This window comes from Hoplias malabaricus, chromosome 4 (assembly GCF_029633855.1).
Source record: "Hoplias malabaricus isolate fHopMal1 chromosome 4, fHopMal1.hap1, whole genome shotgun sequence".
NCBI classification, from domain to species: Eukaryota; Metazoa; Chordata; class Actinopteri; order Characiformes; family Erythrinidae; genus Hoplias; species Hoplias malabaricus.
This window is the reverse complement of record NC_089803.1, coordinates 19977917-19993768: the sequence shown is the minus strand read 5'-3', so window position 1 is coordinate 19993768 and position 15852 is coordinate 19977917. Positions and strand designations below refer to the sequence as shown.

The 15852-nt window shown below is 39.8% G+C and overlaps 1 protein-coding gene across 1 annotated transcript in view; it reads right to left on the bottom strand.

The window, feature by feature from the left end:
• trpc3 (transient receptor potential cation channel, subfamily C, member 3) overlaps nucleotides 1-15852 on the bottom strand; it is a 42496-nt gene that overhangs the window by 14082 nt on the left and 12562 nt on the right. The window contains exons 3-5 of the mRNA XM_066667904.1: nucleotides 10441-10605; nucleotides 6389-6605; nucleotides 64-297 (exon numbers count right to left, since the gene is read on the bottom strand). Coding sequence (XP_066524001.1) covers nucleotides 64-297; nucleotides 6389-6605; nucleotides 10441-10605 — 616 coding nt within the window. The remainder of the gene's footprint in view (nucleotides 1-63; nucleotides 298-6388; nucleotides 6606-10440; nucleotides 10606-15852) is intronic.

Sequence of the window (15852 nt, the reverse complement as noted above, 5' to 3'; positions counted from 1 at the left end):
CTTATTGTTCTCCTCTTAAAACAGATCAGTGGAATGGAAAGCCTCACACATGCACACACTCACCGTATGTGAAATACTTGATGTCAGGTGGCAGTGTGACCAGAGACAGGTCAGTGGCGTGGATCTTCTCGTCAACATACTCTTGGGCCTTCATGGCCTGCATGAAGGCGAAGAAGCGGGCAGTGAATGCAGCAATGAAGATAGACAGCATCCCAAAGTCCAAAACATTCCAAAGCTGCAAGATGTACTCCCTGGGTCCCTCCGTCCACAGCTCCTTACACTCTGACCACATCATACCTGCAGGACAAAGGGAAGAGAAAACGTTTCACCAACAAACTTACTCAAGCAGGATGTGACTTAGAGCACATTGACCACTGCAGTGTGAGACAACCCAAGACAAATTAGTAACAAACAATGTCCCTTATTAACACAGATTTGACTGGCCACTTCAGGCCTGATTCATGAAACTCATGCAAAGACAAAACAAGCAGTGGTTTGAGTGCTACTGGTAAATAAACCCTAATGTCTTGAAACAAGCACCTGCATTGTACTTCATTATTTAAATATCTGGTTCTACTCTTCTAGAAAAGCAACTTGTTTTGAAGTTACGCAGTTATTTACATTATCAGTATAAAGCAAATACAGTGCAACCTTGATGAGTGAATCAACTTACGAATTTTCAGAGATAGGAGCCATCACTTGGTTGATTTTTTGCTCCGTGATGCGCACTAAGATCTGAGTTGCGAACGACCTTACCCCACCCGCCACTAGGTGCCCAGCGAGCGTTTAGTTCACGTGGTGAGCACGAAAAGAAAACTCCCCCAATCTCCTCCACCTCCGCCAGCATTTTCGTCTGATCTTCAAGGTAAATGCACTTAACAGAACCAGTTAATTTCTTTACATTCTCTTTTATTATGTATTATTATTTTTTTAATATAATATTTGTTATTTATAAAGTACATTTTTCTTATTTAAAAACAAAATTGGTGTGTAATGGAATGGCTTAATAACATTTCAATTAATTTTATTGGGGAAATTTAATTTGATATACGAGCAAATTGAGTTATGAGCTCGGTCACAGAATGAATTTTAGAACTATATTGTAACTATTGTAAATTTCCTTCAGGATCAATAAAGTGAGTGAGTGTATGTATCTACAGTGATCCCTCGTTTTTCGCGGAGGATGCGTTCCAAGATCACCAGCGAAAAACAAATTTCCGCGAAGTAGAGGAAAGGTATTTTTTTATGTATTTAACGAGTATTTGGACTTTTAAAACCCTCCCTGTTACCGTTAACAACCCACCCTTTGCACTAAACAGTCATTCTATAATGTTTTTCAGCTGGAACTACATGTGATATCCTACCAGTTTCTTTAATAGAATAATTCCTAAGCTGTGATTTAGCGTAGCTAAGTAAATTTCACTTGAATGTGGACATGAACAATACATGTACTGTACATAAGAAATACTTGTAAATGATATATTTTGTCACCTACAGACCCAATCTAATACATGTAAATAATAAAAATAAATTTAATTTACACACCATAAGAAAATGATATTTTTAGGCACCTAGCCCCCTTGAAAAAACCTACGAAGTAGCGAATCCGCGAAAGTTGAACCATGAAGTAGCGAGGGATTACAGTATATATATCCATCTGTCTATTTTTTTTGTTTTTTGTGAGTATATTTTTATTATGATTTTTTTCACATATAACACACACAAAAATGGAAAAGAACTGGGGAAGAGCTGGGAAAATCTTGACCTAGCAGGGAAGATAACAAAGTAACAGCTGTTTTCCAGAGCTACACCCTCGGAGGACACTGCCAGAAAACATGCATGAAATGTGCCAGCAGTCCCCAATGAACATTTGTGACATGAATTATCAAATTAATCTGGAATGCACAGCATGGAGTATATCTGTCTATTTTTGATGAATAAGGGCCTTATCACAAACAGCCCAAAATGTAGTGTGGACTTCAGTAAATTAACTTTGTGTGGAAACAGCCTTAGTCTCTGTGGGCAAAGGGACTCCCTCCTCAGCCGTTAAATAAAGCGCAACAGTGCTAGAGTTGTGTTTCACTGTTTTAGTCCATCTATCCCACTCTCATCTCTTCTGTTCCTCTCAGGGGAGTGAGAAGATAACAGAAAATCAATACACTTGTTTTCGAGCTGTATTTACTGGGTTATGCCCTTCACGCAATTGAGATCAAGCATTTATACTGAGGCTTGTATGCATGGTTGCAGTCCTGACATCTTCCTCAAGCAGACTCTGGCTATAAATCATTGTTGGCTATTACCTTTAGAAATCCATACTGATAATCAAATGCAGACAAGATGAACATCATGGTAATACGTTTTAAGAATGAATAGCAGAAGAGAGTACATTAAGTTAATCTCAGGCATGGAGCTGAAGTGTTCTTGAAGAGAACACATTTGCAATTGTTACATAACTAATTGACTAGTTAACTAATTAACTAGGTAAATTACCTGTCTGCCTCCAGTGCCAGACTAAAGAAGCAAACTTCATATGAAAAACAAGCCTTACATTTCAGGGGAAGGGGGTAAACGGTGTATGTGAGATTTTTTTCCCTAACCTATTTCTGAAAGTAAAGATGGTCAAATGATCTAATATGTTTCAAGGCTGCACTTACATTATTTGCTGTTATATTATTAGTAAATTCCTCAAGCACTGGCTGATTGCCAAGCCTTTATCGTTTTCAAGACAGAGTGGAGAATGTCTTGCCTCTTTCAAGGCCACTACAACACACGTGAAATACAAATGAAGCCCCTTGATCATGAGCCATGCAAGAAGCCCAGTACTGTTGCTCCTGGAGGTTCAGTTAATCAGGTGCCTGCCCACCAAGGTCACACTAACCTGTGAGTTCTGAAATGCCTGACCACAACAAATACTCTACACAACCTTCAAGACTGGCACAAATGCACCTCTTTTTCACAGTAGGTCAAAGACAGTAATAAGAGCCTTGAACACAGGTTAGTGAGTAAGCTCTTTAGGAATGATGAGGCCTCTTCAACAGCACACTTCTGTTGGATCTTTGGAAGTTAAGGTATTTGTAACACAAATGTCCCCAATATGGTAGAAGTGTTTTGCTATGGCACACAGATTACTGATGTAATAAAACCTTGTTTAAAGTAACATAGCACAAAATGTAAGGAAATTTGTTTTTTGGTTGGTTATTTCTTTGTTTTAACAATGCTTCCGCGCAATAAGTCTTATACCATTGGAAAACCTGTTAATTTCCCTTTTAAATGGTGCCATGTGTAAGAAACATGCATTTGTGGGATGAGCAGTAGAGCTGAGTATGTGGGGTGCCCCCATGAAAAATTGGTCATCCTTGGAGGAAATCTTAATGCAGAGAGATATCAAGATTAAATTCTCCAACCAGTGGCAATCCCATATCTCCACAGTCTGGAAACTCTATCCTCCGATATGACAAAGCTCGCCCCCACATGATGAGTGGTGTTCATCAGAGACTACCTCCAGAATTTGGGAGTGGAGAGGATGGAATGTCCTGCCAGCTCCTGACCTCAACCTCGTTGAACTTGTGGGATCAGCTTGGGCGAGCTGTTGGTGCCAAAGTGACCAACACAAACATTTTGGCTGACTGGTGACAAATGCTGGTTGAAGAATGGGATGCTGTCCCACAGCAGTGTGTGACCAGGCTGGTGACCAGCTTGAGAAGGAGGTGCCAGGCTGTTGTGGGTGTGTATTTTTCTTCCACACGCTACTGAGGCTCCTGTTTGTTAAATGAATAAATTGTTAAATTGCCTATACGTCTTGTTTCTTCAAACTTCAATCATCCAATCCATCACACACCAAATGAGTGGCAGAATATAGCTGTTTGGCATTGGCAGAGAGCATTTGGTGAATTTTTCATGGGCGCAACCCACAAACTCAACTCTGCTGCTCATACCACATATACATGTTCCTTACAAATGTGTCACCATTTCAAAGGGAAATTAACAGGCTCCAGCAGTATAAGGTTTATTGCCAAGAAGCATTGTTACAACAAAGAAATTATCTACCAAACACAAAATTACTTTTTGTGTTATGTTCATTATTTTTACAGAAGAAAGAAAACATTCTGCATTTGTAATGGAAGGCAATGTAAGAAGATTTTTATTCCAAATTATTTTTAACCATTTCTAAAGGTCCATCCTTCATAAACACAAATTTAACACAATGCAGATTAAAAATGTATTCACTAAATACATACAGGGCGGCACGGTGGTGCAGCAGGTAGTGTCGCAGTCACACAGCTCCAGAGACCTGGAGGTTGTGGGTTCAAGTCCTGCTCTGGGTGACTGTCTGTGGGGAGTTTGGTGTGTTCTCCCAGTGTCCACGTGGGTTTCCTCCCACGGTCCAAAAACACAAGTTGGTAGGTGGATTTTTGACTAAAAAGTGTCCGTAGGTGTGAGTGAATGTGTGTGTTGCCCTGTGAAGGACTGGCGCCCCCTCCAGGGTGTGTTCCCGCCTTGCGCCCAATGATTCCCGGTAGGCTCTGGACCCACCACGACCCTGAACTGGATAAGTGGTTACAGATAATGAACGAATTAATGAATAAATAAGCACACATTATTATTTATTAGAAGAAAAGATTGAGGTATACAGAGTGTAGTATGATTTAAGTGTGCTGGGTTTAACTTATTAAAAACAAAAAACTAAATGTTCAGTAACAGAAATTTCCAAAGGATGAGCAGAAAAAAAATAAAAGTGTTGCCAGCATTGCCATGTGTGCTGTTTATCCTGTAGTTTATTTCTCCAGAATATATACACGTAAACAGACAAAAAAGTTCTAATTTGAGTTAACTTAATAGAAGTTCCTTTTTGGACAAATATCTATGGGTCTGTTTATCATGAATTGTTTGCACAGTGTGAACAGCAATTTGAAATTAGGCAAAGATAATAAATAAGGAAAATGTGATTATATGTTAAATCTGAAACATAAATTCCAAAATGATGACCTATTTGAATAGTGGCCTATTTGCGTGTGAACGTTTGCATTTTAAACTCTGACACTCTACTAGGCCTATTTCTATTCAGTCAAATAATAATTAGGATACAGAGTTAATACCATTCCTGCTAGTAATTTGTGCCTATGTGATAGGGTTTTAGCCTCCCCGCTACAGGACGTGTCAGTTCTCTGTACATAACAAATGAGAAACTTTGTTCTTCTCCTCATGTGAAAAGGTTTCCTTGTCTTAAATTCAATTTAAATCTTTTGAACATGAAACACAACAGGGAAGCCTTTCAAATCCACTCCAATTTGTCATGTCGTAACTCTGTGATGCCAATGCATGTGAAGTGTTTTCCAATCTAATATCTGTGCTGTGAAATCACTGTTGATTAATGAACATGTCACAGCTTCAAAAAAACACTAATACAGTATTTCTCTCAGTCACTCAGCATTAAAACCTCAGGCTCAGGGCAGCACCTGAAGGGCAGTCAGAGGGTCCTGTGTTGTAAACCATAGAGAGAATAAGAATCTATGGTGAAAATGTGGGCTAGTGTTTGTGGGCTTTGATGAAACTTGTATGAATCTAAAGAGAACTCTGAGAGATACAGTATGTTTTAGAAGGAAGTACGTGAGAGATCCTCATCAGTCTGATGTTGACATTACTTCTGATACTTTCTCAACACTGCAGTGCACTGGGGTGCAGGACACTCATAACCATGTTTTATGTATCAAAATAACCTGTTTAATATGTCACTCTGTAGAATCAGTGTAAAACATCTTGGCATTTGTTTTACAGACTGACAAAAAGTCTATATGAGCTCTTTTAAATATGTTCCCACAAAATGACCTTTTAAAACACCTCAGCTCTTGGCGGTGACTAGACTCAAGGCCACACTGTGTGTCTTCTAGCAGTAATAAACAAAGAGCACAGGACATGACGAAAACCCAGTCAAGAGTAAGGTATCAGTTTAAATCAGTGCAAATCATCTTGACAGATAAATGGATAACTAAAACGTTCAGATGCTCTTTCAAATAACTACATTTATCTGAAATGTCTAATGCTTTTTGGCTCGGCAAAACAACTTAATGCTTCACTATTTATGTTTATTGCTCCCTTGTGTATTTTAACACTTTTCAATGTTCTCTTTTCTACCCATAAAGTACTTCAGTCAATGGACATCCATCTTTTGTGTCTGTTATGTACTTCAAGCAGTGGGTGTTAGTGTGAAAATTACTACATCACCTCCAGTGCAATAAATCTTGTCTCGCAATTCAATTTACCGACTGGAAGCTAAAGTGCATTGGTAGCTCTTGAAAGTGTTATATGGAGAAAGCAGCCCTGAGAGTTACAAATTGCCTGGGATGCCAATACTGCTATAGATATTAAACTCTCAGTATTTTTGGCCTACCTGCCACCCACACCATGATGAGGATCTCAGTCCATGTGAAGCGAGTGGTCTTGACCCTGAAGATCTGGAGCGGATGATCAGTAACCGTGACATTGGGCAGAGTGGTGATACCCTCAAAGCGATCGGATGCGTTAAACACGAGCAGACAGAGGAAGATGATGAAGGAGGCAGCATGGGCTACAAATTTCATGAAGGGACTCCGCAGGACTTTCCCCAACTGGAAACAGCAAGCACACTACAGTCAGAAACAGTAAAAAGCATTTTACCATAACATTGTTTGCATTACCACAAAATTGTATGCATTTTTACAGTGTTGTATTACACTGTCTATTTACACTGTCTCCCTTCCAGGAATTTATTACATGTAACATGCACCAGTGGTCCCAATGCCTGGGACCATTTGTACACTCATTTTGAGATAAGATTTTAGCATAAATTTATTTTTAGATGCATTTATGGCAGAAGTGTGTGTGTTTGTTGCCATGTGAAGGACTGGCGCCCCCTCCAGGGTGTATTCCCGCCTTGCGCCCAATGATTCCAGGTAGGCTCCGGACCCACCGCGACCCTGAACTGGATAAGTGCTTACAGATAATGGATGGATGGATGGATTTATGGCAGAAAGATATAAGCAGGCCAACTGTCCCCGGAGAAAGCTTATTTTTTTGGAGTGAGTATGATGCTCTGGGTAGTGTGTTGCTGGGTATCACTTGGTTGGTATATTCTGGTGAACATCAATATGCCACCAAGCTAAAAGACCTGCATGTTAGGCGAGTGTTCATTAAGCGGATTGTTAATCGTTCCAAGTCTCTTTTGATGGATACTAAAACAGCTAGAGACATATTGTAGACATCACAAACCTTTTTTTTTTTTTTAACAATGAACCATTTAACAAAGCCCACTCTGAATGACTTTGATCTCAGTGACTGAATCATGCAGCAGTTTCTAAAAAATCTGCTGCATTGCATCTTTAAAGTAGATGCTGTAATGTGTTCTTGTACACACTGAAAATGCATATGCTGTAAAAACCTTTTTAATTCATATGTTCCTTTGATTAACTTGTGGATTGTGCATGATGACAGTAATCACATTCTTCTGCATTTACAAGGACTTTAAAAAAGCCATGTTCACAGCAATTATTCATTCATTCATTCATTGTCTGTAACCACTTATCCAGTTCAGGCTCAAGGCGGGGACACACCCTGGAGGGGGTGCGGGTCCTTCGCAGGGCGATGTACAGCAATTAAATAACCTTAAAACCATGTTTACAGAAACCTAGAAGTTAATTTTTTCTGAATAAATTTCATTAGCTCAAATATTGACAGAGTTGACCTTTGGTTCCAGACATGAGCACTGACTCAGCTATTTAATGTAGATTTTATTGGACCACACTCTATTACTATTCCCTTATGTTTGTTAGATGTATCAATTGGCACTTGTTTTAATATAACTTTTAAGCATCTGGCAGTATCACTGAATGTCTTTCTAGCAACTAAAATCTACACACCACAGAGCGTGAGGCAAAATAAGGAGGTTTATTATCATTCCTCTGATATGCTATCTATGCAGTTTTATCTCTCAGTGACAGAACTGCCAGAGGAGCTGGCATGGGACATCTGCTGCTATTCCACAACATTCCCTCAGCTCTCATCTAAAAATTCTCATTATCTGTCCATATAAACACGCGGGAAATGACAGTGCTTGCTCGCTTGGCATTTTGAGAACAGTTTAAACTCACATCCATCTCTTTGTAGATAAAATTATATGTCCAAACATGTAGATGCCTGCTCAACCAATAGAAAGTTTTTCTGAAGTCAAGGTTATTAAAATGTAATTTGCCCAACCTTTTTTGGCATTTCATCCTCTGCTCTCTGCTCCTCTACTAAAGCCATATGAGCATTAGTGATGCCAGGTAGTGATGCTGGATGATTAGTTCTGGATCAAAAACTCCAACTCCCCACAGATCATAGTTAGGGGGCTTTACAGCATTCAAGCCAATGCTTGGACCTGTGTTTGGTGAACTTAATCTCACTTTTCAATGAACATTAGGCAAATTGTATGGACACAGCTGAACATCTCTGTCAAAAAACACTGTATGGTGTATATATATTTTAACATATACAACAATGCTTAGTTTAAAATATTTGGGTAGAGAAGACACAAATGACCCTCAAATTAAAATATTGTTACTTGAGTAAAACAGTGGCAAATGAGATCTATTATTATTAGTAGTAGTAGTAGTTGTAGTATTTTTTAAAACCTATAAGGACACAGAACAAGTGGAGTCACCAAATTACAAAGAATCACCCCAAAATAAAACTAACAAAAATGAAAGTAAAATAAAATAAGGAGCATGTAACTAAATATGAATGGCTAAAATGTGTAACAAGTAGTTTCTTTATTCACTAATAAAAGTATTATAAATTAAAAATGCCCAAGAAAGTATAAAACCATCATTATTTTACTTGATTGCACTTTCTCTATGTGTAAATAATACACTGCATAAAAGTTCCATGACAAAATATGACCGCGGGAATATTAGTATGTGCATGTTTAACAATCATACCATTCATGTACTGAATAACACACACGTACACTTATAAATTACAGATCTGGTCATGCTGGAGTCATGTAGTGTGGAGATATTTATTTTAATTGATTGACTGGTCATAAAATCGACTGGAGGAAGCAGTTGTCATCAGCAGAAAGAAAGAACCATGTGGGCACGCTGTGACCCTCAGGTGGGAAAAGCATGGCCATTTCCGTGCAGACTGAATTAGCCGTTTCCATTTGTGATATGTTATCAATCAGGGTTTTATAGGGTCTGAGTAGAGATGGACGATGGCTGTTTTGTTTGCTGTTTGCTGTGTGGCTCTTACTGCAGCAGAGGGCTATAGCTCTACGGATTCGACAGGTTAATGCTGTAAACGAACAGCAGTAAATTGCAGACACAAAAAAGGCGTGAAGAGCAGTCTGGCTGCTGTTTGCAGGAGGAGGATGATCATAACAATATTAGTAAAATCTATGGTGAAGCCCAATAGCTTTAACAAACAATGTAATTTGACTATTATCTCCTCATTTCCTGATGCAGAAGAAACTAAGGACTACTGTGTATTACATCTGCATAATGTAATACAAAATGTTCAACAAGAATTTCAATCAATTTTTAAAAATATTTTATATATATTTTATATAATTTATAATTTATTTAGGAATCTGAACTGATTCAAGGTATTATCAGTGCTATTGCAAATCTTAAATTGTACCAAATGACATTAACTGAAATCTTTAGTTGACTACTTGGTTAGCTTGATAATTCAATACTTGAGTGGAAACAAATAGTACATTTCAGGTAAATACCATTTTAAATGAAATGAGACTTCATTGGCGTTTCCTTTGCTGTCTAAAAAAATCTACAATATTACATAAAAAAGACATTAATAACATTATGTCCCACTTTAGATTCTGTGACTGATGAGGAACTATTGCTCTATATATGGAGACATCTTATTATTTATAAGAATTAATAAGTGTGGTGCTCCCTGTGAAGGACTGGCGCCCCCTCCAGGGTGTATCCCCGCCTTGCGCCCAATGATTCCAGGTAGGCTCTGGACCCACCGCAACCCTGAACTGGGTAAGCTCTTACAGATAATGAATGAATGAATGAAAGTGTGGTGCTTCACCTAAATGTAATGGAGGTCAATATATATAAAAAAATGTTTGGAGAATGTTTGCCACCAAAGTATTTACTTTTTTATTTATTTTTTTAAATAAGACAGTGTGGTTCCAATGGTCCCACCACTATGAATTCTGTTAACACTTGTAAATAAAGTTTTTTATAGATTTGAGCATCAAATATCAAACTGCAATCATTCACATCATATACAGGTTTTCAAAAAAATAATCGTTTAAAAAATTCAACTGTGTTAAGCTGTGAAATATATGTATAGCCAGGGGAGGGTAAGAGGTATCTAACTTTAAAACTTGTCTACACTGTGCTGCAGAATTAAAGGTGAAAGTATCCAGTGGTTATTACCTTGACAGATGAGTCTTACCTTACTGCAAGGAGCGAACCAATAGCCCACAGCGAGGAGGGGGAGTCCGAGAGCAACCACCAGCACCACCAGACATTTGACAGCGATGCTCTGCTCCCGCAGGCCTGACAGGTTCTCATACCAGATCGTCAACAGCTGCTGCTGGCAGTTGGGATGAGCAACAAACTGGAAAAAAAGAGTAAGAGTTTGAGGAGATGTGAAAAATTGAGTCTGGAAGACTCTAGCCAAGGTGTCTGTAAACCTTTGGCTTCAGCTGTATATCTTAAAGACTGTTATGTTGTTTGAGCATGTGTTGAACCTGTCAACAGCCAGGAACAGAGTTTCCATCAAATTAGAGCACAGCGTGGGCACTGACTCTGCGCTCAGCTGGAAGTTGTCAGCTTTTGTTTGTTGATGATTTCTTGCTGAGTTCACACATACCTAGCTCCTTGGCAGTAGGAAACGTAAGGATTCTAGGAGAATGTGGAGTGTGTGCAGTGGAGCGTTCATCGTGGTCAGCAGACGGCTGAAACAACGTCTGGTCATTTGCATGTTAAGTGGGTTTGTCAGAGAAATAGAGAAGGGTTGCACTAATCCCATTAACAGTGCTGATCTGATTGTGTGGAGATGGATTAGACTGTGGCTCTGGGGAACAGAGACGACGGTAATGTGCTTCAGGAGAATTCTCAGTGTCCACTCAAGAGTTCCTGACCCACCTCTGGTCAGTATCCTGAAGAACATTTAGTGTGGAGATTGAGAAATGACTCTGGCTGAAAAACTAGTCCATTCAATCACACAGAGAGACCCTGAGTAAGGGTGGATTTAACATCAGACTGCGGAAAAAGAAAGGTTAAGATACATTTTACAGGAGTGTCCTTAAATGTGTTACATTTTCTTGACCCCTTAAAGGGAATGTCTACAACTGTAAGCTCCTCATCTTTTAAGATGGAACGGTATGTTTGAGGGACAACGGCTGGAGTTTAAATTTGTCTGTAAGTTTTTATTCACTTTGGACTATGTTTCCTTTCATGCAGTTAGCCGTCTCGCAAATATAATTCAATTAATATTGTCCTTTTCAATGTTTGGAGTTCTCTCCATTGTATAAAAACTCCAAATGCCAATGCTCTGCCACGAGCAGAGAGAGAAAGCCTAACATGCCTAACTTTTTACCCATTTACTGACACCGGGGCTTCATAAACACATCAGACCAGTTTTGAGCGCACAAACAGACTGGTGGGTAGCAATGGTGAGGATGCATCCTCAGAATTTTGAGGCACTTTGCATCCAAATATAAAATGAGCCTTCCACATCTTTAACACAGAGATAGGGACTCGGCAGCACACTGAAAACTGACTCTACACACAGATCCTGATGATTTTACTGAATGCATGTGGTTACTATAGCGGTGCAGAAAATGAAAAACAACATCACCAGCTCATTAATTAAAAGACCCAATCAGCAGCTTCCCAGTTAAGGTAGATAGCACAGCATCGACCACATCACCTCTCATCGTGAGATAGATTTTTCTCTTTCAGAAGATCAAATTACCTTCATTGCTCTATTACACTTCCTAGAGATTTCTGAATTGTCTGCAGGCACTGAGCAAATGAAATTAAAATATCCAAAGCTTAGCATCAGAGGTTTAACAGCCGGAAACTGTATATAAAGTGCCTTTAGACCAGGCACACCATGCTGATTAGAGATGTAAAATAATGAGAAAAAGCTGTCATTTTTAATACATTCAATATATAGGTATTTCACAGAGTAGAATAACAGTTGATATTTGATACAGCAACTAGTGGAGATAAGCTTAAAAGTAACATTTATGTACATCTGCATTCCACTCCTAGCCATCCACACTAATGTATTTCAGGATCATCACTGTACCCAACAAAATGATTTACTCATCATGTCAAACGACTGGTGCAAAGAACTGGGACTAAGCACTGAGCAGTATATCCTTCAGTAATCTACAACTTGCCATGAGCCTACTGAAACCCACCAGCCAGAGACCACACAGTTTATATTATGCTGGCTCTCCCTCCCATTTCTGAAGAATTCAATATACAGAGATGTGGAAATGCATCATTATTCCATCCATCCATTCATTATCTGTAAGCGCTTATCCAGTTCAGGGTCACGGTGGGTCCAGAGGCTACCTGGAATCATCGGGCGGAAGGCGGGTATACACCCTGGAGGGGGCGCCAGTCTTTCACAGGGCAACACACACTCACACATTCACTCACACACTCACACCTACGGACACTTTTGAGTCACCAATCCCCCTACCAACGTGTGTTTTTGGACTGTGGGAGGAAACTGGAGCACCCGGAGGAAACCCACGCGGACACAGGGAGAACACACCAACTCCTCACAGACAGTCACCCGGAGCGGGAATTGCATTATTATTATTATTATTTATATTTTTATTTTTTTATTTTACCATCAAAGCACGACAGAATAAAATCAGAATACACATGTCATAAATCAGGCAAAAGCCGTGTAATTCAATGTAAATCTATCAGTGTTTCCTTGGCTCACTAATTACGTTTGTGAGATACTAACATTACACAAGCAACTAGCGAATAACACCTGAACTGACTTACACAATTATAATTAAGATGTTAAATACTCCACTTGCTAAAAAAGTACATATTGCACCTTTTTCTCTACAAGTTAAGAGTTCCCTGGGGTCTTAATTAAACATCCTTTTCATGCTTTGTCAAAATATGAACTACATAAACAGAGGTATACTCAATGTCTCTCCAAACATTCTGCTGTTGCTGCCTGCAGAGCTGGTATACTCAAACTGCGACGTTATCTTCACCGTGGCTCACAGCTAAATCGCAACAAATCTGTACACTATTCCGATGGTAGTAACATTTGCTCTTTCTGGACTCATTTTACAAAACATTTTTCTAATCCGTCTAATTTATGCTCTCTTACCCGTTCCCCCTAGTTCCTCATTTGCCCTCCTTAATGTCCGCTCACTCACTAACAAATCTTATCTGTTGCAAGAGCTAATATTGGACAATGCACTTGATCTCATTTTTCTAACAGAAACATGGCAACAACCAGGCGATTACTATTCTCTCAACCAAGGAACTCCACCCAACTTTAATTATGTGCATAAACCACGTTCCTCGGGGCGTGGGGGCGGTCGGGCAGTGATCTTTAACAACAATCTCAGAATACTGAACTTGTTTTCTCATCACCATCATCTTTTGAGCATCTTGCAGTCAAAACACCTGGCTCTATTACCACACTCCTCGTCTATCGTGCTTTTTCTTTGAACTATCTGAGCTACTCACTCTCGCTAACGCTTCTTCTTGTCGACTGTTGTTACTAGGTGACTTCAATATACATGTTAACACTCCTGACAACAAGTTTGTGACTGATTTTTTAGCTCTCCTTGACTGCTTTTCCTTCACTCAGCATGTAGATTTTCCTACTCATGACAAAGGTCACACACTTGACCTAGTCTGTTCTTCTTCTGTTCTGGTTCACAACCTTTATCCTCTCCTGTTTTCACTCTCTGACCATAAGCTCCTTCTATTCTCTGTCCCTATGAATGTAACTCACCAATCTGTTAAAAGACTTATCTCCTTCCGTAATATTAAATCTGTTGATCCCTGCTCAGTCCATCAATATGAGCTTTCCTGTTCTCACTGCTCCATCCTCTCCTGAGGTACATGCCACAATGCTTAACTTTGTCTGCTCTTTCCCTGTCCCTCAATGCATCTGCCCCTGTGAAAACCAAATTGGTCTCTTTCATCACTTCTGCTCCCTGGTTCATCACTGAGCTGCGCTCTAAGAAACAAGCCGGTCGTTGGCTTGAAAGGCTGTACAAAAAAATACAAATTAACGGTGCATGCTGATGCTTATATGCAACACATGCGCAAATACAGAGATTCCTTACACACCGCCAAGTCTAGGCATCTCTCAGGTCTTATTAATAGGCCTAATGCTAACCCCCGCAATCTCTTTTCAGCGATCTCTAAACTTTTCAAAGCCCATGGCAGCAATATGACACCCTCCTCTGAACTCTGTAACTCCTTCTTACACTTCTTTAAAGATGAAATTTCCAATTTTAATAACTCTCTTACGATCATCTCATTTAAAACCACCTTTCCTCCCTCACCATCTCCACAGCCCTCAGTGTGTTCTATATCCACGCCCTATTTTTCTGATTTCAACCCTGTTACACCTTCTCTCATCAGTGATATCATTACCCATTCTAAATGTACCCCCTGCTCTCTTGATCCCCTCCCTACCTCACTAACGAAAGGTGTATGTCTGCTTTGGTCCCTCATTTGACCTCTGTTATTAACCAGTCAATGTTTTCTGGACATGTCCCCTCAGTTCATAAATTAGCTGCAGTTACACCTTGACCCAGCAAATCTAAATAATTACTGTCCGATTTCAAATCTTACATTCTTTTCTAAAATCCTTGAGCGTGTCATAGCCACCCAGCTGACAACATATCTAGAATCCAATAACCTATTTGACTCATTCCAGTCTGGTTTTTGCCCTCACCATAGTACCGAAACTGCCTTGGTCAAAGTTATCAATGATCTGCAGGTGGCTGCAGATACGGGAGCCCTAAGTATTCTGGTCCTCCTTGATTTAAGTTCTGCTTTCGACACAGTAAATCATGCCATCCTCCTTTCAAGACTGCATGAGCTGGGTGTCTCTGGTTCTGCCCATGACTAGTTTATATCTTACCTAATGGATCGAAAACAATTTGTCACACTTTCTGGATATAGTTCAACCATTTCATCCATGTCACAAGGTGTCCCACAAGGCTCTGTCCTTGGCCCACTACTATTTATTGTCTATATACCTCCCCTCGGCCATATTATCCGTCACTTCAATCTTGATTTTCACTGTTATGCTGATGACACACAGATTTACCTCTGGACCAATTCTTTCAATGACACACCACTTTCCAAAACTGAACTATGTCTTTCAAAAATCAGGCACTGGACGACACACAATTCACTGATGCTTAATAGTAATAAAACTGACCTAATCCTCATTGGCTCTAAATCTACCCTCAGTAAAACTGGCTCCCTCACACTCTCAATTGATGATGTCACCCTGTCGTCCTCCCCTGTGGTCCGAAATCTTGGTGTCACCCTTGACTCTACGCTCAGGTTTCATTCCCATATTAGTTCCATCATAAAAACCTCATTCTTCCACCTTCGCAACATTGCTAAAATCCATCCTTCTCTTTTCCAGTCTGCTGCTGAACGCCTCATCCATGCATTCATCTCCAGCCGTCTTGACTATTGTAACTCTCTTTTTTCTGGCATTAGCTCCTCACTGCTACATAAACTCCAAATGCTCCAGAACTCTGTGGCCCATCTCCTCACCCACACCCGGTCCCACCACCACATCACCCCAGTTCTCCAAAACCTCCACTGGCTTCCT